Source organism: Drosophila sulfurigaster, chromosome 3 (genome assembly GCF_023558435.1).
Source record: "Drosophila sulfurigaster albostrigata strain 15112-1811.04 chromosome 3, ASM2355843v2, whole genome shotgun sequence".
NCBI lineage: Eukaryota > Metazoa > Arthropoda > Insecta > Diptera > Drosophilidae > Drosophila > Drosophila sulfurigaster.
In genome coordinates this window covers 779,200-804,745 of record NC_084883.1, presented here as the reverse complement: position 1 = coordinate 804,745, position 25,546 = coordinate 779,200, and the positions used below count along the sequence as shown (strand labels likewise).

The window sequence follows — 25,546 nt, the reverse complement described above, 5'->3', positions numbered from 1 at the left end:
CAGAGCAAACATAATCTTATCTGTGTTTAAGAAAAAGTTTTATTTCAATGTTGCAAAAGTGAGATTGTGTATTTATGTTACATGTAAATTGTTTTGTTTTCAATTTTCAAATTGATTTAGAAAATAAATGATTTAAACGTTGGATATTGGGATAAGATTAATCACAATAAAGCATATATTAATCACAATAAAACTAAGATTGTTAAGTATCTTGGAAAATTGGCGCCAGGGCTGCGATTGAATATCGCAAAATTCCGTTGACTAAAGAAAAAGATTAAACAAAAAATATGATACGTAGTCGAAGAATAAGATTTCATAGCTCTTACATCTGAAAAGCGAAGTCCCAGCACAAGACGCAATGGCGATGAATTTATTATGGCCATAAGGTAATCATTTGGCTTGTCGCGTGGTGGATATCGTTCCAGCCACATGATAACAATGTGCAACAAGTAGCAATATATAGAGATATGCATAATGTGCTGATAGGCACACACTGCAAAAAGATTAAACTTTAGCATCTCCATTAGTAAATGTATCGCAAATAGCTTACTCAAGGGCGGCACATAATTGGGCGAGGCGTAGCGAGTAATATACATCAGGCCCCAGGCTGTCAGCACGAGAACAATGAGGATTAGAGCACCACGTCGATAACCGCGGAGTACAAACGATAGCACTATAAAGATCTGACACGCTACCAGATTCCAAAGATGAAGAATTATTTTATATGTTATATAAAACGTGAACAATACCAAATGTCTTTGTGATTATAGTATAATTTTTGAGGGATCATTGTAAGTAAGTTATTAAACCTCAGACTCAATACTTACCAATCAGAGGCATGACAAAGACCTGCTTGTAGAAGCTGCTATTGCGCTGAATGATAAAACCAATGACGACATCCCCGGAAATGGTCTGAATCGTGCCATCGGACGTATATCGCATGTCCGAGGAGTTGTCCACGTGTGAGACGGCAATTTCAATAAATGTCCAGCCAGATGGAGTGTTCACATGCTCATTGGGTGCCAGAGGTTGTTGCTGTTGATCGAAAATCAAGTCAATGTGACCACTATTCTCCTCAACACCAAGTTGAATGTCGCAATTGAGGCGTTCATTGGGCCAATTGCGAGCCGTGTCCACGCAATAGGTTCTCAGCTCTAGATTGCTGGCCATGACGGTGACGTTGCCATTACTGTAAACACGCACCTCGAAGTTCCTTAGCACGTCTCCGAAACCATCTAAAGCAGCGCTGTAAGAACAAATACATTGAATAAGTTGCACTTCACGCATAAAACTTTAGCTCGTGAGCAACCCACTTAAGTGCCACAATCTGTGGCAACCAAATTTGCAAATGTGGATGCACAAAGGATTTTAATTGACCGTAGTTTTCTGGCTCCCACTGCAGCCGAGGATCAGTCCAGTGCAACACCAGCTGCATGCGTGTGTGCAACAATGCACTTGGTTGATTATAAGCCAGCGATCGCATTTGAAAGTTGAATTTGAGTTCGGTTAGATTAGTAGGAAGACTGCTGTTCTGCCCTTGGTAGATGAGTGCGCTCAGCAATCGATCCTCATGCGATAGTGTGCGCTGTTCCTTCTCCATTTCATTGGCTAATTGGTGAAATGAATTATACAAATTATAATACTACATTTTCGGTGGTGATGGAATTAAATTAAGTGTAGATTATCAATAGTGATTTATGTTATGTTTAAATTAGTAGAAGAGTATAACATTCTTTAAAGGGCTCAGCTTACTGTATCCATCAAAGGCACAATCGTAAAACCAGCGAGCACTATTTACGCCAAAGGTGCTGAAGCTAATATAGTTGATGGTCAGTGCCGAGGCGTCTAGATAATGCAGCAGCGCCTCCGTTTTGAAACCAGGAATATAAACGAATAGATCACCATCTAAAAATGAAGTCAACACGAATTTATTAAATCGATCAGTTAAGCAAATTCTGCACAAATCTCACCCTTTGTTTGCACAATTTCAATTGGCGTTGGCTCGTAGATTGATAAGAGTTGTGGATCTTGATTTGTGGACACTCGTCTTATGCCCATGTTCGTTCGTATCGCGGAAAACGTATTTCCGCCTGCCCCTATCACTGTAGTGAAAGAGCGTAATTTACATTTGAAATCGTTATGAATTATACCAATTACTTACCGATTTCGTAGACCCGATCCGTGTGTCGAGGATGACTGGTAACTGAGAGCAAGATATGGGCATCCATGCTGGTGAGCACATAAAATTTCAAATGCAGTCTCTCATTGTCCTTGATGTTGTTGTTGTTCAAGCGGTGTACCATGAAGAAATCTTTGTAGCTGTATCCTTGGCTGGTGTCAATGTTGATGCTATCGCATGTATCCAATTGGGCGAAACTGATATTGTATCGACTTTTCACTGCCACCGGACGCTGAGCCAGAGCCAGGCACAGCAGAGCACTGATAAGCCATTTAATGAATGTAATATTGCTAGTCATATCTTCCGTTGTGTTCTGCGTTCGTTGCAAGCCCAAAGAGAACTAACTAAAGCTGCGCGGCATTTGTCAGCGATTGCGAGCAGCCGTTTGCGTAATCGATAACTAATCGATCGCATTATCGTTTGAATTTTAATTATTGGTGTTTTTTAGTTAGCTAGCATTGTAACGAACATTTTGGCCATCGAGACATTTTGTTCAAAGATCTTCGTTGATTTTTGTGAAAGTAGTTTATTTAATTTTTATTTAATTGCAATTATTTAAATTAAAAGCAATTAAGTAAAGTTGGGTATTTTTAAAACATTCCGTTAACTCAGTTTCTTTCTCTCTTCCACACAGCTTTTAACAAGCTTTTCTTCGACTGTTGTGTCCAATTCAATGAATTTGCCAAACTTTTGCAATTCACAACAATAAGTGACTTTGAAAAATTGAATTTTCTTTATTTGCAATGATTGAGACTTAAATAAATACAGAATATACGAAACTTGGGAATAATTTAAAAACGTGCCGCTGTCAATTTCATGCTCTCTCTTTCACTTTCTCCTCATCGCTTTCGCTTTCGCTTTCGCTCTCACTCTCTATCACTTCCTGTCGCCTATCTCTCACTTGCGATTAATCTCAGCTCAAGCTCAGTTTTAAAGGAAACTTAGTGGTAGCCATAGTGATCATCGTATCCGCCCAATGACAGAGCAGGTGCTGCAGCATAGGATTTCAGCAGAGTTGGCTGATAGCTGATCGCTGGAGCGGCATACGACTTGACGACAGCTGGAGCAGCGTAGCTAATGGCTGGAGCGGCATAGGACTTGACAATGGGAGCAGCAGCGTAGGACTTGATGATGGGCGTAGCGTGGGAAACAACCTGCAAAGAGTGTGCGATGACAAATATAATTAGTGACAGAAGTAATAAAGTGAAAACTAAACGGGCTCTTTCTTCTAGTTCATAGTAAGGGATAACACAGAAATTAAAAGGAAAAGGAATTCTTACCGAACTGAAGTGGGAGTAGCTGGTAGCCGGAGCAGCAACAGCCTTGACCACAGGGGCAGCGACAGCAACTGGAGCAGCGTACGACTTGAGCACCGTGGGAGCGGCATAGCTGATGGCTGGAGCATAGGATTTGATCACTGGAGCCGGAGCAGCATAGCTGATGGCAGGCGCGTAGGATTTGACGACTGTGGGAGCAGCATAGCTGATGGCAGGCGCATAGGATTTAATGACTGGCGCAGCTGCCGCATAAGTGACCGCTGGAGCAGCATGGGCATAGCTAATGGCGGGTGCAGCATGAGCATAGCTGATGGCTGGCTCAGCATGTCCATAGCTAATGGCTGGTGCCGTGTGTCCCAAGCCGTAGTCGAGGAGGCCGGGAGCAGCGTTCGCAGCAGCCAACAAAGTGCACAGAATCTAGATGCGGAGCAAGGAGATTGAGCTGATTCGAATTTCGAATTGAGTATCCTCACAAGCAACTCACCAATAGTTTCATGTTGGAGTCTTTTTGTCGTATATTTGTCTTGGCGTCGTTGACTGAGAATTGCAACTGTAAATTCATTGCGTGCATTGCGTTACTTTTATAGTGCAACGGGCCACGCAGCCGGCTTGATTTGGACGACAGTGGACGATGGGACCAGGGACGGTAGATTGTCTAGAGGGGAGACACTACAACCAGCTAGATGCCCAGGCAGCGATTTCGATTTCGATTCCGATCTCGACGTTCAGCGTCAACAAAGCGGGCCACAACAGCACCAATTTGTGAAGTATCTGTGAAGTAGACATCGGCAACAACTAGGCACAGTGGCGCAAATTGTATATTACTGAAATGTAAAGCAAATTCGAAATCGTTTAGAGTGCAACAAGGAATAGTTCAATCACACCATCTTAGCTTTGTGTAATATGAAATTCTCAGAATTAATTAATTTATTTAAGTGTAATTCAATTCAGAACTATCAACTGTTTAATATTGGAATAAAAATTCATTAAAATAAGCATAAATAATAAAATGTACTCAGCGAATATAATAGAGTGCTAGGTTATTTCTTATAGCTTAAGATTTCTTATATCAAGTGAGGTTTAGTTGAAAATTATAAAAAAATGTCTTACATAAAGACCTTTAGTTTACTCATTTAAAATTAACGCAGTTTGGTGCAGTCAATAAGTAAAATATAGGATTTACATTAAGGATTCGGCTGGATTCGGCTGTTTCTGTTATAGATTGTATATTTATAAATTGTCTATTATATGCGCATATAGCATAAATCTGTTCATTTAAGATGAATATGTAAAAGATAACCTAATAACAAATAGATTGAAAATGAAATCTCATATTACATTTAAGAGCAACCAAATTTCACGATAGTGTTAAATGAATAGCTCCACGGTGCGACGACAACGATCTGTGCGAGTGCAACTGCGATTCTTGTTGTTGCTCTCCGATGAGGCGATGACGCAACGGCTTCAGTAGCTCGGCAAGGCAGACCACTTGTCGTCAAAGGCGGCGGCGGTCAGCTTCAGATTCAGCCTGACTGTCTGGTGCCTGATGCTGGCTGGATGCATTTGGAGTCGGGTCAATCAATGGCAAAACTAACTCGCTCGGGATTTCCAATTAGAAAGCAGCAGCAAATAAATGAGAATTCTACATGTTTTGTCATTTACCCAAAATCGGCTGGCTTTTTTGTTGCTCGCTGACCTTCTCCGTTAACCGCTTAATTAATCAGCCAATTGGCTTACATATTGTACTGTCAATATGTGTGGAATCCCGGCGAGAATGTAGTCTAATTGTTCGTTCTCAGCTGAGCTCAGTGATTGTGGCGTCGCCGAGAAACGTCAACAATTTGACGCTGTCGAAAATTGCATAAATTGCATATCGCAGTTGCCAAATACATAATCATCACAATTCGTAAAAAATAAAAATAAAATCAAAAAGGAAAAAAAATTGCTTTCAACAATCTTTTATAGATTTCGGTTGTTTGGATGTGACTGTTAACTGCTGCTCTGACCAGACCAAAATGCCGCAGCGTGCCACATTTGACCAAATTCGTGTGTTTAATGCTGAAAATTGAGAGTTGTCTTGCTTGCTGTTTGTTGTTATTGCTAGTATTATTATTATTATTATTATTGCTGCATTACATACAAATGTACCCAGCCACGCCGGACACTCATGACTTAAAACAGAGTATACATCATGACAGCTAGAGCTGCTCGTGGGATTTTCTCGATCTGCTCTTAACCCTTGTGTGTTGGCAAAATAATACACACGAGTGCATCACAATACGAGCATTTGGAACGCACTATACATTTAATTCTAAATCGAATTATGTATTTTAAAACTAAACAATTGGAAACAAAACTCAAAAGAAAAGACAAGAATCGAAAACTCCCTTAAAATTCGACCTATGAGCACTGACAAAAGCTGATTGATATGCGCGCAATGCGTGACACGCACTCTGATAATCGCCGATAATTATCGAATTATCAGCTCGATGGCCAACGTTTAACTCAATTAAACATCGATTAATATTAATGCAACTGAAAAGGAGGCCAAATCTAACCCGGAGTCTGACACATGTGTTAGGCTCAAAAAGCGGCAGCATGACGTGGCATTTATTTTGCTGATGCTGAAGCTGCGAGTGAAGCCACCTTTCAAGTGGTGCACGCAACACGAGAGAACTGGACAGCTAGACAGGCAGACAGATGTTCGAGCGGCCGAAAACGACATGTGGACAGACGACACCTGGGCTAGCAGATCACGCATAAATCATGACACAAGAATGTGATTTATGTGAAATCTATTAGCAAATATTAAGTCAATATAACAATTGCAAGCTGCCGGCACAAGTGCCGACAAACTGTGTTCCATTTGGAGTGGCAGTGGCCAGTTTATAAATAAAAGATTTTATGCCTGCCCCAGTTTGCAGTTGATGTGTTGGATAGCGTGAAAATTACTTGCTAACGAAAAGTGGTTAAGCAAAGCGATTTTCCGGAGCTCTGGCATTTAATTTATGCATGCCAAAGTGATCGGTAATCAGTGATCAGTGGTCAGTTTTGCCAGAGAAGGGTTGTAAACTGTGATGCCAAATTGCTCATTGCTCATTGCCCATTGCCATTCAACATGAACGCACTATAAGAGGCGCCTCCCAGCCCAGTTGCTTTATTTAGAGCCAGCCAAAACGAACGCATTTGGCAATCGGGCAGCTCGGGCTCCAAATTAGTGCAAAATGCTTTAAATTTAGACGACGCTGACTCAACGCCGTCGTCAACTTCAGCGCCTAATTAACCATCGCATGAAAAGTAAATCCAAGGCGCAGTCGTTGTAGTTGTGCTCTTTGATTTTCGCTTTTGGCTTTGCCAATTGCCCAATGCGAAGAATTTTTTGACGGCGAATGCTTCGCATTTTCCATCGAGCGTCGGGGCAAGCGACCATTGAGCGTGCGTGTACCACGCTGCGTATGCGCATTTTCGTCTTTGCTACTTGTTTTGCTGTTCGCCTTTCAATTAATTAACACTGTATGGGCTGCGTTTGATTTGCAAAACGAATGAAGCGACCAGCTCACAACGTTCGTTTACCTGATTAAACAAACACCGATCGTAAATTTAAACTACGAGTTGTTGACATCCAAAAATCGCAAAAAAGCGTTGCTGCACAGCGCGATATCCTGGATGCTCCAATAGTTTTTTTTTGACCCTAATGAAATTATACTAAAAAAAGGTAATTGTTTAAGGTGTTACAAAAACAATCTTTAAATTAAAAACATTGAAATTGTAATAAAATGGCGATATTCAGTTTTTATATTTAATCTGTTTGTTAGATAGATAATTATCTAAAATGATATATTATTACTTGGTTTTATAAATCCAATATCCATTATTACTAATTAATAGTCCATTACTCAGCATTTAAGTCAATCAGACAAAATTCAGCACTTCATAACAGGGTATATTAGCTAAACGAAATCCGTGTGGCATTTATGACGTTTCATTGAATGAATCAATGAAATGGAGCTGCTGTTGACTGTCAAATGGTTGCGTTTTCAGTTGCAGCTGGCCAAGAAATGAAAAACGCGTCAAAGTCAAAGTGTTGCCAAAGACACGACATCACCAACAGTTGTTTGCATTTGGCAACCCAAAACTGAACCAGAAATTTCCATTATGTTTCAATGCTCTTGTCGTGTTATTCAAGCTAGTAAGTGGGTTAATACTGCCGATTAGTTAATGCGGGAAGCAAACAAACAAACTCTTATCAGTTATATATATGTATTGCAATAAAATAATAAAAATGAATTGTTTTATGGCTTGGTCACTTTTGGATATGTTTAGAAAGTGGAATATAATAATCTTATTCAAGCCTCTTACGTCTTCATTTATGTCTTGCGCATAATAGTATGCAACACTTTTTATTTTGAGGCACTAAAATCAATTTCCATACATTTAGGCGCTCATACAGTGGACAACTTTAACCATTATACTGGCCAAACTAAGCGATATATTGAATACTAATACAGTAAAAAGTAATGAAATGAAAATCCGTAATAGTTCTCCGAAATGCCAGTAACTTAAAAGACCTGAAAAGTAAAATCTATCAGAAGAAACAACCCGAAACAATATAGTGATTCCACCCGTAATACAATTATACAAGGTAGTCCCGTCGCGAGCCTATTTGTTTGATTTTAGTCCGTTAACGTTCAGTGCGCTCGTGCTTGTTGAAGTGAAAGGTTGTGAGTGGACGATTTTTTTGTGAAGAAATAATAATGACATCGCAATTTATGCCTTGACTGCAAACTTGCTGAAAAGTCCAAGCTTTGCGAAACACATTTTGATTCTTCGCAATGGAAGTCGGCACCAAAAAAGGGAAATATTTTCTAAAGAAGACGACTAATTAATGATGCTTCACAAAGAGACGGAGCCGGACCCAAAAATGTTAAATTTAGGCTACTCGGAGTCAGGCACGCAAACAGACTTAGTTTACTGTGTTAAAATAAATAAGTATATGCTAAAACTTAATTATTTAAAATATAGGGACAAAGATATAGATCGTGCACTAGTTTTGGAGAACGAGAACCATCGAAAATTAATTCATATATTGGAGAAGGATATTAATTATTTGCGCCAGCAACTTGAAGAATATAAGAAACTTGAAAAATCTCTTGGCAAAATTTTTACCGAAACCCAAATTAACATGTTAAAGAATGGAGGAAAGAGGGCCTTATTTAACGCAACAGACATGTCTTTTGCTATTTGTTTGCATACAACCATCTATATAGAAAAGGATTCCCTTTGCCAAGTCGGACACCAGAAGTTAAAATTAATACAGATACCCTTGATGTTGTGATAGACCTTATAGAAAATGAAGACAATGCAGAAGTCGATAAGCTATGCGTTTTGTTCTTTGATGAAATAAAGGTGGCTTAAGCTTTCGAATATGACAGCACAGCAGATGTTGTATACGAGCTATGTACAACTCTCCGTAGTTCGAGGCCTTAAAAAACATGGAATCAGCCAGTATTCTTCGATTTTAATACTCGAATGAACGCGCAGTCTTTACATTGAATTGTAACCAAACTTTACAAACGAGGATATCCTGTAGTGGCTATTGTTTGTGATTCTGGCCCTGGAAATTAAAGATTGTGGGCAGAGCTTGGCATATGGGGGAGTTAGTTGCATATAAAAAACAATACTGAAGAGAAATTCAAATTTTTTTTAGCAAAGACGTGGTTTAGCCATCCAGCTGCTGGACATTAAAAAATATTCGTTTTCTCGGATAAACCACATCTAATAAAGTTGGTTCGTAACCATTATGTCGGCTCCGGGCTAGTGATCAACGGAAAAAACATGGACTAAGACGACAGTCCAGCAGACAATTAGCCACTGCTCAAAGTCAGATATATCTATATTATTTAAGATTACTGATAATCACATTAACGCTGGACCACTCGCGAAACAAAAGGTAAAATTGGCCACACAACTATTTTCTAATACAACCGCCAGCGTTATTACAAGATGTTATGCGTTGGGTAAGGATATAAATAACGCATGCAAAACCGCTGATATCCATGTGCACTTTCTGCACAGCCAGCACTATACATCGGCAGCATTGACCTCGACGAGCAGCAGCGGCAGGGCTTGGATGTGGCGCATGGGTAGCGGTTTTGCAGTTCGCCGCTGGGAGTCGTCATCAGCCAATACACGGAAACACCTGTTTCCATCGAACTTGCCCCATACGCTTTTTGGCGCCATGCCGGCTTTCTCCCAGGATGACTGCGACCGGCCGACTGCGGTATTCGCGTCCGGCAACGCTTTACTTGGACCTCGAGTGCTGCTCTCATTGGGATCCATCATGCAGCCAACAACTAAAAAAAAACGACAATACAAATGATAACATATTGTGGTGGCATACTGTTTACAGATGCATACTTATATATAGTCCTCTGCCATCAAGCGCACTCGTTGCATGGCCAGCAAACATCGGCAACACCACTAAGCCTTATGGAAAAGATATCGATATCCAAAGAGGAATTTTGGCTAGAATGTCGAACTCATGCGCAAAAATATAGTTGACAAAACCCATAAACTGCCCTTCCAAAAAGGCATTTTATTTAATTATGCATCCCTTGACGTATAGATATGGATATTTATCAGATATTAATTATATCTTAACAAGTCGTCTCAACTAAGACATCGTTGAAAATTTCTTTGGTTTGAAAGGTGGACAATATGACCACCCGACACCACTCCAGTTTAAGTATAGATTAAGAAAGTATATTACAGGTATGATAAAATAAAATAATAATACAAATAAATTAACTTAATAATACTAACATTTAAATGTTTAGCTCTGTGTTTCAGCTTTCTCATTTTATGCCCTTCACTTCTTATTCTTTGTATTTATTTTAATTCATAATCTATATTTTTATTTAGCTAAGAATACTGTAATGTTGTCAAACAATCGATGCTTGGATGAACTAAGATCGCAATCAAATCAAAGTGATGACACAATGTAGAACGAGTTTGAGGATTTTTAATCTGATAAACGCATACCAGCTGATACTGATGAGCTAGATGAGTTGACGGAGGATGCCATTGAGTATATAGGACGCTATGTAATTAAAACAAGTAAGAGGTACCCGCTACCCATTTTGAATAAAAGCAAAATATTGCGGTTTTTCTCAAAATATACCAAAATAATAAAAAATAAAATAATATCTGATCGCATCCAGGAATCACAATATATTTCCCCGATAGATCTGACGGTTTTCAAAAGCAAAATGCGGGATAAATTGAAAATTAGCGGCTAGCGGGAATTATAGCTATTTGCAAAACACAACTGATGGAACTTTAGTTTTTTAAGAACATCTGGTACCTTTGTGTATTTTTATGTTTTACTATGCCACACTTTAAGACCTTGCAGTAATTTTGCATTGCAATGGTAAAAAACATCGATATGCCAAAAGATCTTTGCATTTTTATCGATTTATAGTTTTTACTAGTTTTATACTCTATGTATATACATGACCATCTGGGTATTTCACAATTTCCAAAACGATCGTGTGGGGCAGTTAAAATGCCCAAGATTTATAAACAAAAACCGCGTCATGCTCAGTTGCAAGACCCCTTCTTTAAGAATTGGTTGCCTCTAGATGCAGCCGATGATCCAAAATGCTTTTGTAAATATTGCAAATGCACCATTAATACGAAACTTTGTGGATTGCACGCACATACCAAGACAAACAACCATAAGTCTTCGTCATCTGCGTTTTCACAGACGAACAAAATAACGTTTGTTCTGACCATGATACAATAACACAAGGTAGTCTCGTCGTGTGCCTTTTCGTTCGGCTTCGAGCCGTTATCGCTCAGTGCGCTCGTGCTTGTTGAAGGGAAAGGTTGTATGCGGACGATCTTTTCTCTAAATATTAACCCTTGCGCAAGGCAAAAAATGTCAGATTGCAATTATATTATATATATATTTGAACTTTATGATAGAATTAAAAACCTGAACAAAATAATTAGTAATCAAAAACAAAAATAACGATTACTATCAATTTCTAAACTGTAAAAAATTAAATTATAAAAACATTTCAACTCTTTTTAATACAGTGGAACAATTAAACCATATGCGCCATTTAAGGGTTAATTACAAAGCTCTACTGTCGATTCTTTCGCACTCACTAGGCGCAGTCGTTTCACTCGCACTTATGTATGGTATAGATAACGGATAGCTTTTGCCGACGAGACTACCTTGTGTTATTGTATCATGGTTCTGACTGTCTCTGAAAAAACCTGCCAGCAAGAGGCGGCATTGTCTTTATACATACATATGTCCATATATTGCGACGCATTCATTGGTCAGCCCCATTGACCATTTGGGACTGTTGTGCGGGAACAAATTGCACAGAACAAACTGCACCAGAATAGGGCATGATTGACGAAATTTACTAATCAAAAATACTTAATAAAAAAAATCAAATTAATAAAAATATTGTTTTACTAACGTAGCTTTATATTTTGGCTATCATCCTAATTGTCTGGCGGTTTCTAGCGTTTTTCATATGTTACTTTAGCTATTTTATGAGCAGAAGAATTGGCAACACTGGTAACGGGCACACTTACTGTGAAATTCTAAACTATTAAAAATTAAATTATAAAAAACACTTAACTCTTTTTAATATAATAGGAACAATTAAACCCTATGCAAACATTTTTAAGGGGTTAATCAAAAACTACAAAAATCGCACTCACTAGGTGGACTCGTTTCACTCGCACTTATTTTATTGGACAAGCCTTTTACCGAGAGGACTGATTACTTTTTGTAATACTACATCTGCATTTTCATGCACTATATTTCATATGTATTTAATTAAAATGGTACACCACTCAGAATTCGTTCTATTCGTGTTACCGAGCGATCATCGAAGCGCAATACTCACAGTACGATGTAACCGAAGTAACATCGCAAAAGAGCATCACACAAATCCTCACGCTGCCGAATAAAACGATGTATCTCATCAACGCGGGTGTAAGAGGCTTTCAGTTAGTGTGAAAGTAAGTGAAGACTGACTACAGAAATGATCCTGTGAAGTATAGTCTTAAATTTTCGTTTCTCATTCAAAAGTTCCCCATAGAACATGCACCTGAACTGTTTGGGAATTCTAAGACCAACGCAAAACGGGCTGTTGACGTCACTATACCGTAGAATAATGTATTATCAGTCAGTAATAAACAAATAAAACAGAACAAAATAGAAATTAAACTATTTTTCAATTTAAATAATTACAACTACAAATTTGATATCTTTTGAAAAATAAGATACTTTTGGCGAAAATCATTATAGCAATAAGCAAAAAGATTCTAATTAATTTTTATTTTCGAGAGGTGCCCACTCGAATAAACAATTGTATGAAGATGATAAACAGCTGTTAACGGTTAGGGATGCCAACTTTTTCGGTTACCGCGAGTTTGCCAGCTGATAGCTTACTTAAACATCGACAAAGTCCGGCAACTCTCACTTAATGTACTTACTTTGTTTATTTCCAATTTTGTTTATTAAGTGTTGTGTGAAGAAGATGTAATCATTTAGCATTCATAAACAAATATAATATATATGTATGTATAACGTAAACGAAAAATATTCTAATCAGAATATTGATGTATGAAAATTGTTTTAGACAGAGCAGCTGTCGGTGCCTCCATGAAAATAGTTAATGGGTAGTGTATATAATTTGTAGGAAAATTACATTATCTTTAACAATAATATTTCGTTTTAAATTTGCAAACATCATTTGATTTCCCTCAGTTCTTAGTGTTGGTTTGTAGCAGTTTCTTAATAGATTTTTTTGTTTGCTTCATTTTTTCAAGTAAATTACTTTTACAATGGATCCCTTTAAAATTGAACCCTTCGATTGATGATGAGAACGAGTGTTGTCGGTGTAAGTATTGATTGACTATAACAAAATATTCTACAATGTAAATGTTATCAAATTGCTTTTACACTTCCAGATGAATTGGAAAAACGAATGAATGAAATGGAAAGTAAGTTTCATCACTATCATATTGTGATTATTTTTAAAAATTAAAAGATCTGCAAAGTAAGTCATGCATGTTAGGACCAATTATCAAAACAAAAAGTGGTTTCATTCCCTGTTATTTAGGTACTATTAATAAAGCAACTGAACAGATAACATCGTTAATCGATGTACGAGGGTGGGCTGATAAATAGTTGGCCTTACAAAGAAAATACGTTTTTTTTAAATTTTGCTTTTTTAATTCTCAACATAATCTCCTTTTAGACGTATGCACTTGGACCACCGATCCTCCAGTTTCCCAATACCTTCCATAAAATAGGATTTGTCCAGGTCCTCAAAATAGGCGTTTGTTTCACAGATTACCTGTTCATTTAAATGAAATCTCTTACCCCCAAGCCATTTTTTTAAGTTTGGAAATAAATAATAGTCACAGGGTGCTAAATCTGGAGAATAGGGTGGATGGGGTAGAATTTCGTAGTGCAATTCACACAATTTCGACATGGCGACAACGCTCTTGTGAGCGGGAGCATTGTCCTGGTGAAACAAAACTTTTTTCTTCGCCATGTGCGGCCTTTTTTTCTTCAGCTCCGAATCAAATCGTCCCAAGAGATTAGAATAGTATTCTCCCGTAATTGTTCTGCCTTTTTCCAGATAATCCACATGAATTACACCTCGGGCATCCCAGAAAACCGTTGCCATCACCTTGTTGGCCGACAAACCGATCTTTGCCTTTTTCGGTGCCGTTTCTCCAGTAGAAATCCATTGCTTTGACTGTTCCTTACTCTCTGGTGTATGGTGATGAATCCAGGTTTCGTCAACAGTCACAAAACGACGAAAAAATTCGTGTTTGTTTGCGTTAAGCAATGCCAAACTCTCCTTCGCAATGTGCAAGCGGTTGCGCTTATTTTCCATTGTGAGCAATCGCGGCACCCATCTTGACGAAAGCTTACTCATGTGTAAAATTCGCGTAAGATGTTTCCAACGTGTTCCCGAGAAATGTTTAGAGCATTTGCAATCTCTCGCAGCTTGATTCGGCGATCATCCAATATCATTCCATGGACTTTATCCACAATTTCTGGTGTTGTCACCTCTCTGGGACGACCCGGGCGATCATCGTCAAAAATGCTTGTCCGCCCGCGTTTAAATTCATCAGTCCAATATTTTATAGTTGAAAACGATGGAGCTAAATCCTTATAAACTTTGTCTAACTCATTTTTAATATCGTCGTTGGATTTCTCTTTTAAAAACAGAAATCTTATGACAGCACGATACTCGATTTTATTCATGTTGACGACAATGCAAAAGTGAATGCGCTAAAAGTCCCGCCAAAATTACCAGTGTTGATAAAACCGCATGAAACTTTCACAGTAATCGGCTGATAGAAAACACTAATCGAATAAAATATTTACGAATTTTTAAAAATTTTTTCCTTTTTTAGGCCGACTATTTATCAGCCCACCCTCGTAAAAAATGTTGTGGAGCTAAGAAAAGTCTTTCCTCTACGAACCGAGGAGGATTTACGTAATATAGATATGAAAATTGCAGAATCGCCAGGCAATTATGTAGGAAATTATTTGATTTATATATAAAACAATTGTTATCACAAAAATTATATTTTCAATTTCAGCTGCCGGTTTTTCAGAGGATTCTAGTGCTGGAAGGCATGACCAAAAAAATATAGAGAGAATCATGACTAGAGACCTTCTTATGAAAATAAATTTTGCCGGAAGTGGTACGAAGAAGGCATTTGATAAGTATATTGTATGGTGAGCACAAATAATTTATTAGATATTTTTGTGTATTGGGTTTAACTTAAAATAATAATAATAAAATAAATAGACACATTCAGGGGCGTCAGCAACTAAAAAAAAATCGAATTGCGATCTGTTCTTTAAAATGCCGGCGGAACAACTGGATAAATTACATTCATGCCAAGCCACAATTATCCATTGCACATTAAATTAATTCCTATATATAAAAAAAAAAAAATACTAAAAATACAATAAATACCTGAAATTTATTGAATCAAAAGGCTACGCTGTGTATTAAAACAACATTAGCTTTAAAAATAGAATTACAGAATAGGCTGGCTAATTTCAATGGACGCACGTTTTTGCTGAATCTTTTTTTTAGGAAACCGTAAAGCACTTCATTTTCGTTTCTCTCGCACTGACTAGGCGTACTCGTCTCACTCGCACTTTATTGTTACCGAGGGGACTAATTCGTACAATTTATATCATGATTCTCCTCCACCTAAGAATTTTCGTGCTCTATATTTCAAATGTATTTAATTAAAATGATACACCACTCAGAATTCGTTATATCCGTGTTACCGAGCGATCATCGAAGCGCAATACTCACAGTACGATGTAACCGAAGTAACATCGCAAAAGAGCATCACACAAATCCTCACGCTGCCGAATATAACGATGTATCTCATCAACGCGGGTGTAAGAGGCTTTCAGTTAGTGTGAAAGTAAGTGAAGACCGACTACAGAAATGATCCTGTGAAGTATAGTCTTAAGTTTTCGTTACCTATTCAAATTTTGCTCATGGAGAACGCACCTAAACCACTTGGGAATTTTAGAAAATCAATCGCAAAAACTATTTAAATATTGCTTGACAAAAGCCAGTATTATTTTTATATGGACAGCCGGTATACTTGGCAATTTAACATTCATTGTTTCACATTAACCCATTCTTTCAAATTACAATTTAATTAAATTTAAAGGAATTAAAATAATATAATAAAGGTCCCACGTAATGATGAAATGTACAAATTTATTAATAACGAAAACGTGATTGCGATGCGGTTTATAAATTTAAAAAATCAACATACGCAAAACAATCAGCTTATTTTGATTCATTCAATTAAATTATTTTTATTTGAATTTAAATTAAAAGCAAATAATGAAATTGTTTGGTATTTTTGTATTTTGATTTTAGTGCTAAAATTGTACCGTGAAGTGTCGCTTTTCGAGGTCTGGCAACGCTGTTTTTATGAGTGTGTCTGTTTACGTGCATTTTCTTTATAAAAATATGCACCAAAAAGTTGTGAGTTGAGAGAATTCGTTTCGAATTAAGTTTCTCATAGTTAGTAATAATAAAGGTAAATACCCATAGTATGGATAATATGTACATTTCATAGTATATATTGTTTAAATTGACCTGCATATGATGCTATCTCTGCGTTGTGAATGTTTGTTTACATGTGAATAATTACCAAATAATTACCAACTAAACAAATAAGAATACGGTTTTTAGCAGTTTCGAGAGACACTAATTTAACTTCAATTAAATTCCTTGGTAATTTTTCATTTCCTTCTACATAAATTTACATATCTGCGATTATATTTCTGTATTTAAAGTTTGTCAATTCTTCGTTTATGATCATTTTAGATATCTCATAGAAAATGGATATTTTCGATGAGGACGACGACAACCATGATTGCTCTATGGCTGTGGAGAGCTCAATATTGGATATGCAAAGTAAGCAATGTCCACACAATGCGCATAAATTTGTAACTATATTTTCCCTACCTACTCCTAGATAAACTGGCAAAGCGTATGGTTGAAATGCAAAGTAAGATTGCTTGTTTCTAACATATTTTATAAACACATACATGTATATTAATATTTTTCATACTGTCTAGATACAATGAATAATCAATTTAAGGAGTTGCACCGTAAGTAGAGTCGAGTTAACTAAATGAAATTTACAATATTTATATTTTGTTTAAATATCCTTATTTTTAGGCAGTCTGAACCTGGCAAATCGTCATATTGAAGCTTTGAACGATAAAAAAAAACAAAGGAGCTAAAATGCAATTTTCCTTTTAAAACCGAAGAAGAATTGGCAGAAATAGACGAGAAAATTGCCGTGTCACCAGCAGCCTATGTATGCAAAAATTTATTTATTATCGTATACTTAATATCAGATACGTAGATGGCAATGATATATTTTTGAATTCAGTTACCTATTTTCGAGGGAAAACTAATGCCGGAAGGAGTCGTCATAAACCTTGAAAAGATTGTATCTCGAGATCTTGCTTTACAAATTAATTTTCGCGGAACCGCCAAAATGAAGCCGTTCGATAAATACATTCACCTAAATAAAGTAATGTATGGTAAGTATGAATTAATATGAATTAATTATATTTAACTATTAAAATAAATTTTCTGTAAATATGTATATTTTCAGAGGCTACGACTACAATCGATCGAAATTTCATTGATTACCAGAGAAACATGCGCACTGCATTTGCAAAGATCAAAAGTCGTGCGTATAAATCGAATTCGATTAAAAGACAAAATCTAAAAAAGGCAAAAGCGTCAATAAAAAATGAATCTGACAATTAAACTATGTGTTTAAAATATTTTAATAATGGCCAAGAAATATCATTAAGAAAGCTAGTGTAGAGATATACAAGTAACTAAAAAGATGCCGAAGGGCTATATTATTATTATTACATTCAAAATACACCATACAGTACAAAATATGATGATAGATTGTTGACCAATCCCGCTAAAAAGTATTAAATCATTTCTTAAATAACTTCTACAATTTTCAGGAAACATTTTTCTCCAAAATTTTCAGGATTAATAAACATTGTAGTTGATTGTATTTATTTGGGGAAAATCGTGGCTAACTTTTCAAATTACGTTTGGTATTCGTGGCAAACATCTAAAACAAAGTCGATCTGCAAAAATAACAAGCAGTCGAAAAATTATAGCTCTTTCTCTCAGTCTATGATATCTAGGTGCTCATTCGGCAGACAGACAGACGGACATGGCTATGTCTTGTAGCGGTTATAAAAATAAGTTATTAATCTATTTTCCAATATATTATATTATTTGTTTGGATAATATTGCACTGTATTGGTTTTATTAAACACGGGTAATTGAGCACACTTTGTTGACTATCCTATCTATCGACTACCTATGTATATCTCATTCTCATCACTGATGAAATGATGATAAGTCATCATCAGTCATAGTCGAATATTATCTATAAATATAAATACAGTAGAATCCGGTTATAACGACTCTGCTTATAGCGTCCGACCGGTTATTACGACGAAAACTCGATGGCTTCGTTGGTCCCCATACAAACTTATATTAAAGCGCCTCCGCTTACAACGTCTCTGCTTTTAACGACTAACCGCTTATACCGACGAAATTTTTCAGAATTCAACCGGATATAGCGACGAAAAAAAAAAAAAAATTCAGCGTAAAATTGCCAACAAATTTAAGCATCAAACGGCGTAATTAGAAATGTACATATGTATTTATCAGTGATCGGCGCCCTTGCTTGTGTGCGTATCAGCGACACGAAGCTCTTAGACTCTCACTACTCTCTGTCAGTCTTAGCCGTCGCCTTAGCAACGCTGCTGTTAGAGAGAGAAAGTCGAAGTGCAATGCTGACGTCACACAAATGTTTACAGCGTGCGTGTGCAGACCACATAGCCTATTCCGTTATATTTCTAGTTTTTTCTGCATTTTGAATGCGTAATTTCGCCAAATGTGAGTTAATGCGCAAAATGCACAAAATGCGCAATGAAGAGGTCATTTAGTTTAAGCTCGACCACTTGTGCATTACACCCGCAAAATGTCTCAAAAAACTTTTTTTTATTTAAAAATTAATTTGTTTTATTTTAGAAGCCTATTACGAAGTGGCAACCATAAAATAAACATAAAAAACAAATTTTTTTTTTTTGCTCCTTCCGGTTAGTGCGTCCTCCGGTTATAACGACGTAAAATGGTCGGTCCCTTGAAAGTCGTTGTAACCGGAATCTACTGTACTTGGTTTTTGCTTTTACATTCATACCAATACTTCTTAAATATTTTTGGATTTGAGCTAATATCGGTATATAAATTGAAATTTTTTTTGTCACTATTTACCTTGTGTAATTCACAAGTTGTGTTTTATGTGTCAAATTGCAAGAAACCAACGTTTACAAAAACGAAATGGAACCCAATCAGATTACTTTCTGATGTATTAGTTGTGATTAATTCCCTAAAGTCCGAAGTAGGACAGCCCCAATACTTTAAATGGCTTCGAAAATGCGTAATTTAATTTTAGGCAATGCTTTAGAAAAAAAAAAAAGTTAAAGGGGATACCCAGATAATTGCAAAACTCAGTATTTTTTTTATTTACTCATACGCGAACATTTTTATTCAATTCAACTCACTGAAAAAAAAAAACACTGTGATGAGTAAAAATCAACCGACTTTTCAGAGCCTTCGGTTCAAAATTTCACCTTCAATTTAACTCAGCATTCATCAAATATTACAACGATTTAGATTTATTGGGCCTAAAAAGACCCAAACTAACTTACAGCAAATTGAAACCTTTATTCAAATTTAGTTGAAAAAAATACTCGATATTTTTTTTTTAAGATTTTTCTTAATATGTCGTTACTTATATTCCTAAAATGGTACACCACTCAGAATTCGTTATATCCGTGTCAGTATTATTTTTATATGGACAGCCGGTATAGTTGGCATTGTTTTATATAATCGCATTAACCCATTCTTCAAATTTAAATTTAATTAAATTAGAAGACATTAAAATAATATAATAAAGTTTTCTCGTAATTATGAAGTGTACTAATTTATTAATGACAATAATGTGATTGCGATGTGGTTTATAAATTAAAAAAAAACAACATACGCAACACAATCAACCTCTTTTTATTCATTCAATTAAATTATTTTTATTTGAATTTAAATTAAAAGCAAATAATGAAATTGTTTGGTATTTTTGTATTTTGATTTTAGTGCTAAAATTGTACCGTGAAGTGTCGCTTTTCGAGGTCTGGCAACGCTGTTTTTATGAGCGTGTCTGTTTACGTGCAGATTCTTTATAAAAATATGCACCAAGAAGGTGTGAGTTGAGATAATTTGTTTGAGCGTGTAAGATTAAGTTTCTCATAGTTTGTAATAATAAAGGTAAATACCCATAGTATGGATTATACATATGTACATTTCATTGTATATATTGTTTAAATTTACCTGCATATGATACTGTCTCTGCATTGTGAATGTTTGTTTATATGTGAATAATTACCAAAAATCGGCACCCGATTATAATATAAGAACTAAAAAAATTACAATACGGGTTTTAGCAATTTCGAGATACACTGATTTTCCGTATTTTCTTAAACTTAACTTCAATTAAATTCCTTAGTAATTTTTCATTTCCTTCTACATAAATGTACATATCTGCGATTATATTTCTGTATTTAAAGTTTGTCAATTCTTCGTTTATGATCATTTTAGATATCTCATAGAAAATGGATATTTTCGACGAGGACGACGACAATCATGATTGCTCTATGGCTGTGGAGAGCTCAATATTGGATATGCAAAGTAAGCAATGTCCACACAATGCGCATAAATTTGTAACTATATTTTCCCTACCTACTCCTAGATGAACTGGTAAAGCGTATGGTTGAAATGCAAAGTAAGATTGCTTGTTTCTAACATATTTTATAAACACATATATTAATATTTTTCACACTGTCTAGATACAATGAATAATCAATTTAAGGAGTTGCACCGTAAGTCGAGTCGAGTTAACTAAATGAAATTTACAATATTTATATTTTGTTTAAATATCCTTATTTTTAGGCAGTCTGAACCTGACAAATCGTCATATTGAAGCTTTGAAAGATAAAAAAAAAATAAAGCAACTAAAATGCAATTTTCCTTTTAAAACCGAAGAAGAATTGGCAGAAATAGACGAGAAAATTGCCGTGTCACCAGCAGCCTATGTATGCAAAAATTTATTTATTATCGTATACTTAATATCAAATACGTAGATGGCAATGATATATTTTTGAATTCAGTTACCTATTTTCGAGGGAAAACTAATGCCGGAAGGAGTCGTCATAAATCTTGAAAAGATTGTATCTCGAGATCTTGCTTTACAAATTAATTTTCGCGGAACCGCCAAAATGAAGCCGTTCGATAAATACATTCACCTAAATAAAGTAATGTATGGTAAGTATGAATTATTAATTACATTTAAGTATTTAAATAAATTTTCTGTAAATATGTATATTTTCAGAGGCTACGACTACAATCGATCGAAATTTTAGTGATTACCAGAGTAATATGCGCACTGCATTTGCAAGGATCAAAAATCGTGCGCATAAATCGAACTCGCGACAAAATCTAAAAAAAGCAAAAGCGTCAATAAAAAATTAATCTGGCAATTAAACTATGTGTTTAAAAAATTTCAATAATGGCCAAGAAAAATAATTTCAAATTACGCAGTTAAACATTCAAGCAAGAAAGTTACAAATTGATTAAAAATATGCCGAAGGCCTGTATTATTATTACATTCAAAATACAGTACAAAATATGACAAATTGTTGACCAAACCCGCCCGGCTAAAAACCCACTGTAGCAGCCGTTTTTTATATAAAATCATTAAATAACTTCTACAATTTTCAGGAAACATTTTTTCCCCCAAAATTTTCAGGACTAATTATTTTTTATTGGGCCTAAAAAGACCCAAACTTACAGCAACCTTAATTTAGTTGAAAAAAAATAATCGATATTTTTTTTTTAAAGATTTCTCTTAATATGCTGATCCTTTTTTCCTTTCGTTTCCAAATGTATTAATTTAAAAATGGTACACCACTCAGAATTCGTTCTATTCGTGTTACCGAGCGATCATCGAAGCGCAATACTCACAGTACGATGTAACCGAAGTAACATCGCAAAAGAGCATCACACAAATCCTCACGCTGCCGAATAAAACGATGTATCTCATCAACGCGGGTGTAAGAGGCTTTCAGTTAGTGTGAAAGTAAGTGAAGACTGACTACAGAAATGATCCTGTGAAGTATAGTCTTAAATTTTCGCTGCTCATTCAAAAGTTCCCCATAGAACATGCACCTGAACCGTTTGGGAATTCTAAGAACATGAACATGATAAAACAGTATTATTTTGACTTCTCACGGAAATAGATGTTTGCTTTTTCTACGTCTAGTCAACATAAAGTGGAAACAAAACATAATTAAAATATCTATTATTATAAAATATACACTACATATTTAAAAAAAAGGTATAAGATAATTTAAAATAAGATACTATAATAAGTGAACAGCTCATAAGTATGTGAATGTTTCATCATAGCAGTCAGCTATTAACAACACGAAATTTTTAGTGATAAAAAGCTGTTTGTTGTATATTTTCCTTCCTTATTGTATTATAGCCTATTTCCACCGCACGGTTTTCTTTGGTTTTTTCACGTTCAGGCCGAATGTTACGTTCGCCCCATGTAAAAACCCATAAGAAAAAAAGTCGGTTTTTCTACGTTCGCGAGCTACGTAGAACTAGCGAATGCACTTTTTGGGTAATTATGCGATATTTTGATCGATATGACAACGAAAAAGAGCTCACCACTAACAAAACAGCTGACATTAAAGTGCGCCAAGGTATGAAAATAGAAAAATAAAAATTTGATTTTGCTTTTTAAAGCAAATTTTTTATATTTTAGATGAACCAAAAAACTCGAAAGCCGTCAATATCGTGGAGTTGCATCCACAAGGCTATGTTGTTCGAGTTATGGGAGGAGAAATGTAGTGCCTTTTTTGGCCAATCCACAAAGACGCTCCACAAGGGTGCCAAACTCCTCCCTATTAATTCGAAAATTATCTTCAAAAAATGATTCGTTGTTTCCAGGAACATCGCGCTCCCAAAAACACCCATGCTGTTGCTAAAAAGTAAATGTATTTATGTAAATATTACATTGCTGCCAGCAAATCTACTTATGTACATAGCCCCAAACTGATGGCGATTTCTTTACTATTGGCAATGGCCTATACTCTATACTCCGCTAATTTTCCCTCCACTTCGTCAAAATCTTCATAAAAATACTGCAATTTAATAAAATTTTCCATTTTAAAATGCGAGTGCTCTTTTTTGAATTGTTCGCCAACTCGTGTTTACATTTGAACAGCTGACATTTCAGAGCGGCCATATTGAGAATTTTACCGTGGCCCATATTTCTCGGTTCGTGCAGATGGAAACCCCGAAACGGGACTTAAAAAAACGTAGAAAAACTGAGTGAGGTGGAAATAGGCTATTATTAATTAATTATTTAGAACTCTTTATAACTTTAAAAATGAATAGCCATAACTTAGAAGGTATGGCCAATTTTTACAGAAAAATAATAAATATTGCACGTTGGAGTATTTAATTTAGCTTTTGTCCAATGTCAAGTTTAGTATTTTTTAGTCTATTTTCAAATGAGTTGCCACCTAGTGAAAATATGATGTTTTGACTAAAGACAAAGTGCACACCACGGCATGAAAATGTCATACGTGAGAGATGGCATCCTTTGTTTACTGTGGTAATGAAGAGTTTCAGCTGCTGAAATATTGGCTGACCGAGCACAGCTGAGAAAGATGTGTCTGCAGTTTTCTTAATCAACAACTTTTCGTATATGTAGATTTGCAAATTTATCTGCTGTTGTTTATTTCCTGAGTGCTATGCAGTTTTGTGTGATTGAAAAGGTACTTAACAGCGCTGGTAATAATAATGAAAATATATCATACAGATGTGGAAAAAGTCTTGTCTATTTAAATAAAAAGTATTTGCTATTGCTAGCAATAAGTATATGTTCATTTATGTATGTTTAGTTAAAGTAATATTGACGATATACTGTGTTTTAATCTAGATATATTGTTCGCAAACTGCTTCACTTATAACAAATTGAAAATGGATCCCTTAGACACGGATCGTGAATGCTGTCGCGCGAAGAAGAGAAAAATGTTCAACACACAAAGTAAGTTCTTCATAAATTGAAATAACAACAATCATACAATTAAATTCGCATTATTTTGTTATAGACGACCTGGAAAAGCGAATGAGAGAAATGGAACGTAAGTTTTTTCTATCCATGGGATAAAATACATTTGCTAATTTTCATTCCCAATTTTATATATAGATTCTATGAAAAAACAAATGATGGATCTGCAACGTAAGCCAAACGATAAAATATAAACATGAAATATTGATAATTGTTAATATTTTGATCTGTTCCAGGTAAAATTAATAAGGTAAACGAAAGTCTTATGTCATTATTGGATTATAAAAATACACAACATCGAAAAACCATGTTTCCTCTCCAAACCGAAGACGATGTATGTGAAATGGACAGAAAAGTTGCAGAATCACCGAGTGAATTTGTAAGTATTAAAGTGCTCTTTATACTTAAAGATATCAAGAATAAATTGTACATTTTAGGTGGACATATTCAGAAGAATGCTAATGCCAGAAGGCCTTACTAAGAATCTTGAAAGAGTCTTAAGTTCAGATCTTCTAATGAAATTCAATTTTACCGGGACGGTAAAGATGATGGCTTTCGACAAATTTGTCCACCTTAATAATGCTATGTATGGTAAGAAAGAACAATTCGACATTAATTAGATAAGAAATAAATCAATATAAATCATATCATTTTAGAGGCTATCAAAGAAGATGATCTGAGTTTCGTTGAATATACGAAGGAAGTTCGAGAGGCCTTCTCAAAAATCAAAAATCGTTTGTATAAATCTCGACAAAAACATAGAACCGAACAACAATATGATAATTAATTAAAAATGTACTTTTAAAACAAAAGTAAAAAACTATTAAATTATTTGACATTTAACTGGTGAATAACAAATTTTTAATATTAGTGAATTCTATTGTCTATGCAAGTTTCGACTGGCTCATGCAATAATTCTCTATTAAATGGGTATTATAAGAATGAATAAATAAAACATTCTAATAAATTAAAAAGTTTTTTAAATAAGTTTCTGGACCATTTTCTTTATTATCAATAATATAAAATAAAAGAAAAATTGTAAAATATGAAGAAGTGGGTAATAACAGACATGTGTACTTAAAAGTATAGCAACATAGTAAGACTATCTTAAACTCTGCTTATGATACTTATTTTTACAAAATATAATAACCGATGGCGACATTTCTAAAGTGTATTAGGCGATACTACGAAGTAAACTGTCCTTAACACGATGAATGAAATACTGTTTCTATGGATCAGG

General features: G+C 35.5%; 5 protein-coding genes, 1 long non-coding RNA gene and 3 other non-coding genes across 14 annotated transcripts; 3 read left to right on the top strand and 6 right to left on the bottom strand.

The window, feature by feature from the left end:
- Positions 1-34: 34 nt before the first annotated feature.
- LOC133845433 (proton-gated ion channel subunit pbo-5) lies at positions 35-2,571 on the bottom strand. The gene is made up of 8 exons (XM_062279892.1): positions 2,162-2,571; positions 1,971-2,102; positions 1,753-1,905; positions 1,314-1,608; positions 828-1,246; positions 551-691; positions 327-493; positions 35-261 (listed from the first exon to the last, which is right to left on the bottom strand). Exons 1-8 carry the CDS (start codon positions 2,475-2,477, stop codon positions 133-135), a joined length of 1,752 nt encoding a protein of 583 aa, XP_062135876.1. The 5' UTR covers positions 2,478-2,571; the 3' UTR covers positions 35-132.
- A 138-nt stretch (positions 2,572-2,709) lies between these two features.
- Positions 2,710-16,006, bottom strand: LOC133845440 (cuticle protein 16.5). The gene is made up of 4 exons (XM_062279899.1): positions 15,674-16,006; positions 3,941-4,227; positions 3,460-3,873; positions 2,710-3,333 (listed from the first exon to the last, which is right to left on the bottom strand). The coding sequence occupies exons 2-4, from the start codon at positions 4,025-4,027 to the stop codon at positions 3,121-3,123; spliced, it is 714 nt and encodes a 237-aa protein (XP_062135883.1). The 5' UTR covers positions 4,028-4,227; positions 15,674-16,006; the 3' UTR covers positions 2,710-3,120.
- LOC133846617 (small nucleolar RNA U3) lies at positions 12,329-12,547 on the bottom strand. Its single transcript, XR_009894958.1, has one exon. It is a non-coding gene; the product is annotated as a small nucleolar RNA U3 (small nucleolar RNA).
- LOC133845442 (uncharacterized) lies at positions 12,889-15,450 on the top strand. 2 transcript variants are annotated; one of them, XM_062279905.1, is made up of 6 exons: positions 12,889-13,062; positions 13,125-13,164; positions 13,315-13,385; positions 13,456-13,488; positions 15,109-15,247; positions 15,331-15,450. In XM_062279905.1, exons 2-6 carry the CDS (start codon positions 13,148-13,150, stop codon positions 15,344-15,346), a joined length of 276 nt encoding a protein of 91 aa, XP_062135889.1. In that variant the 5' UTR covers positions 12,889-13,062; positions 13,125-13,147; the 3' UTR covers positions 15,347-15,450. The 2 variants fall into 2 exon arrangements, with proteins under 2 accessions (XP_062135889.1, XP_062135888.1); XM_062279904.1 differs by having other exon boundaries at positions 12,892-13,164; positions 15,331-15,449.
- On the bottom strand, positions 15,785-16,003 carry LOC133846618 (small nucleolar RNA U3). The gene has a single exon (XR_009894959.1). It is a non-coding gene; the product is annotated as a small nucleolar RNA U3 (small nucleolar RNA).
- Positions 16,007-16,433: 427 nt separating the features above from the next.
- LOC133845441 (uncharacterized) lies at positions 16,434-21,753 on the top strand. Of its 4 annotated transcripts, none has more exons than XM_062279901.1 (7): positions 16,434-16,590; positions 16,881-16,970; positions 17,032-17,064; positions 17,135-17,167; positions 21,114-21,256; positions 21,332-21,485; positions 21,553-21,752. In XM_062279901.1, exons 2-7 carry the CDS (start codon positions 16,895-16,897, stop codon positions 21,690-21,692), a joined length of 579 nt encoding a protein of 192 aa, XP_062135885.1. In that variant the 5' UTR covers positions 16,434-16,590; positions 16,881-16,894; the 3' UTR covers positions 21,693-21,752. The 4 variants fall into 4 exon arrangements, with proteins under 4 accessions (XP_062135885.1, XP_062135886.1, XP_062135887.1 ...); XM_062279902.1 differs by lacking the exons at positions 16,881-16,970; positions 17,032-17,064; positions 17,135-17,167 and adding exons at positions 20,763-20,852; positions 20,914-20,946; positions 21,011-21,043 and having other exon boundaries at positions 16,454-16,590; positions 21,553-21,750; XM_062279900.1 differs by lacking the exons at positions 16,434-16,590; positions 16,881-16,970; positions 17,032-17,064; positions 17,135-17,167 and adding exons at positions 20,307-20,432; positions 20,763-20,852; positions 20,914-20,946; positions 21,011-21,043 and having other exon boundaries at positions 21,553-21,750.
- Positions 21,354-22,362, bottom strand: LOC133845444 (uncharacterized). Its single transcript, XR_009894771.1, has 2 exons — positions 22,012-22,362; positions 21,354-21,466 (listed from the first exon to the last, which is right to left on the bottom strand). It is a non-coding gene; the product is annotated as an uncharacterized LOC133845444 (long non-coding RNA).
- LOC133846616 (small nucleolar RNA U3) lies at positions 22,127-22,345 on the bottom strand. The gene has a single exon (XR_009894957.1). It is a non-coding gene; the product is annotated as a small nucleolar RNA U3 (small nucleolar RNA).
- Positions 22,363-23,836: 1,474 nt separating the features above from the next.
- On the top strand, positions 23,837-25,293 carry LOC133841602 (uncharacterized). 2 transcript variants are annotated; one of them, XM_062274201.1, is made up of 7 exons: positions 23,837-24,026; positions 24,175-24,282; positions 24,347-24,379; positions 24,445-24,477; positions 24,543-24,685; positions 24,744-24,897; positions 24,963-25,293. In XM_062274201.1, exons 1-7 carry the CDS (start codon positions 23,987-23,989, stop codon positions 25,091-25,093), a joined length of 642 nt encoding a protein of 213 aa, XP_062130185.1. In that variant the 5' UTR covers positions 23,837-23,986; the 3' UTR covers positions 25,094-25,293. The 2 variants fall into 2 exon arrangements, with proteins under 2 accessions (XP_062130185.1, XP_062130186.1); XM_062274202.1 differs by having other exon boundaries at positions 23,839-24,010.
- The last annotated feature ends 253 nt before the right edge of the window (positions 25,294-25,546 follow it).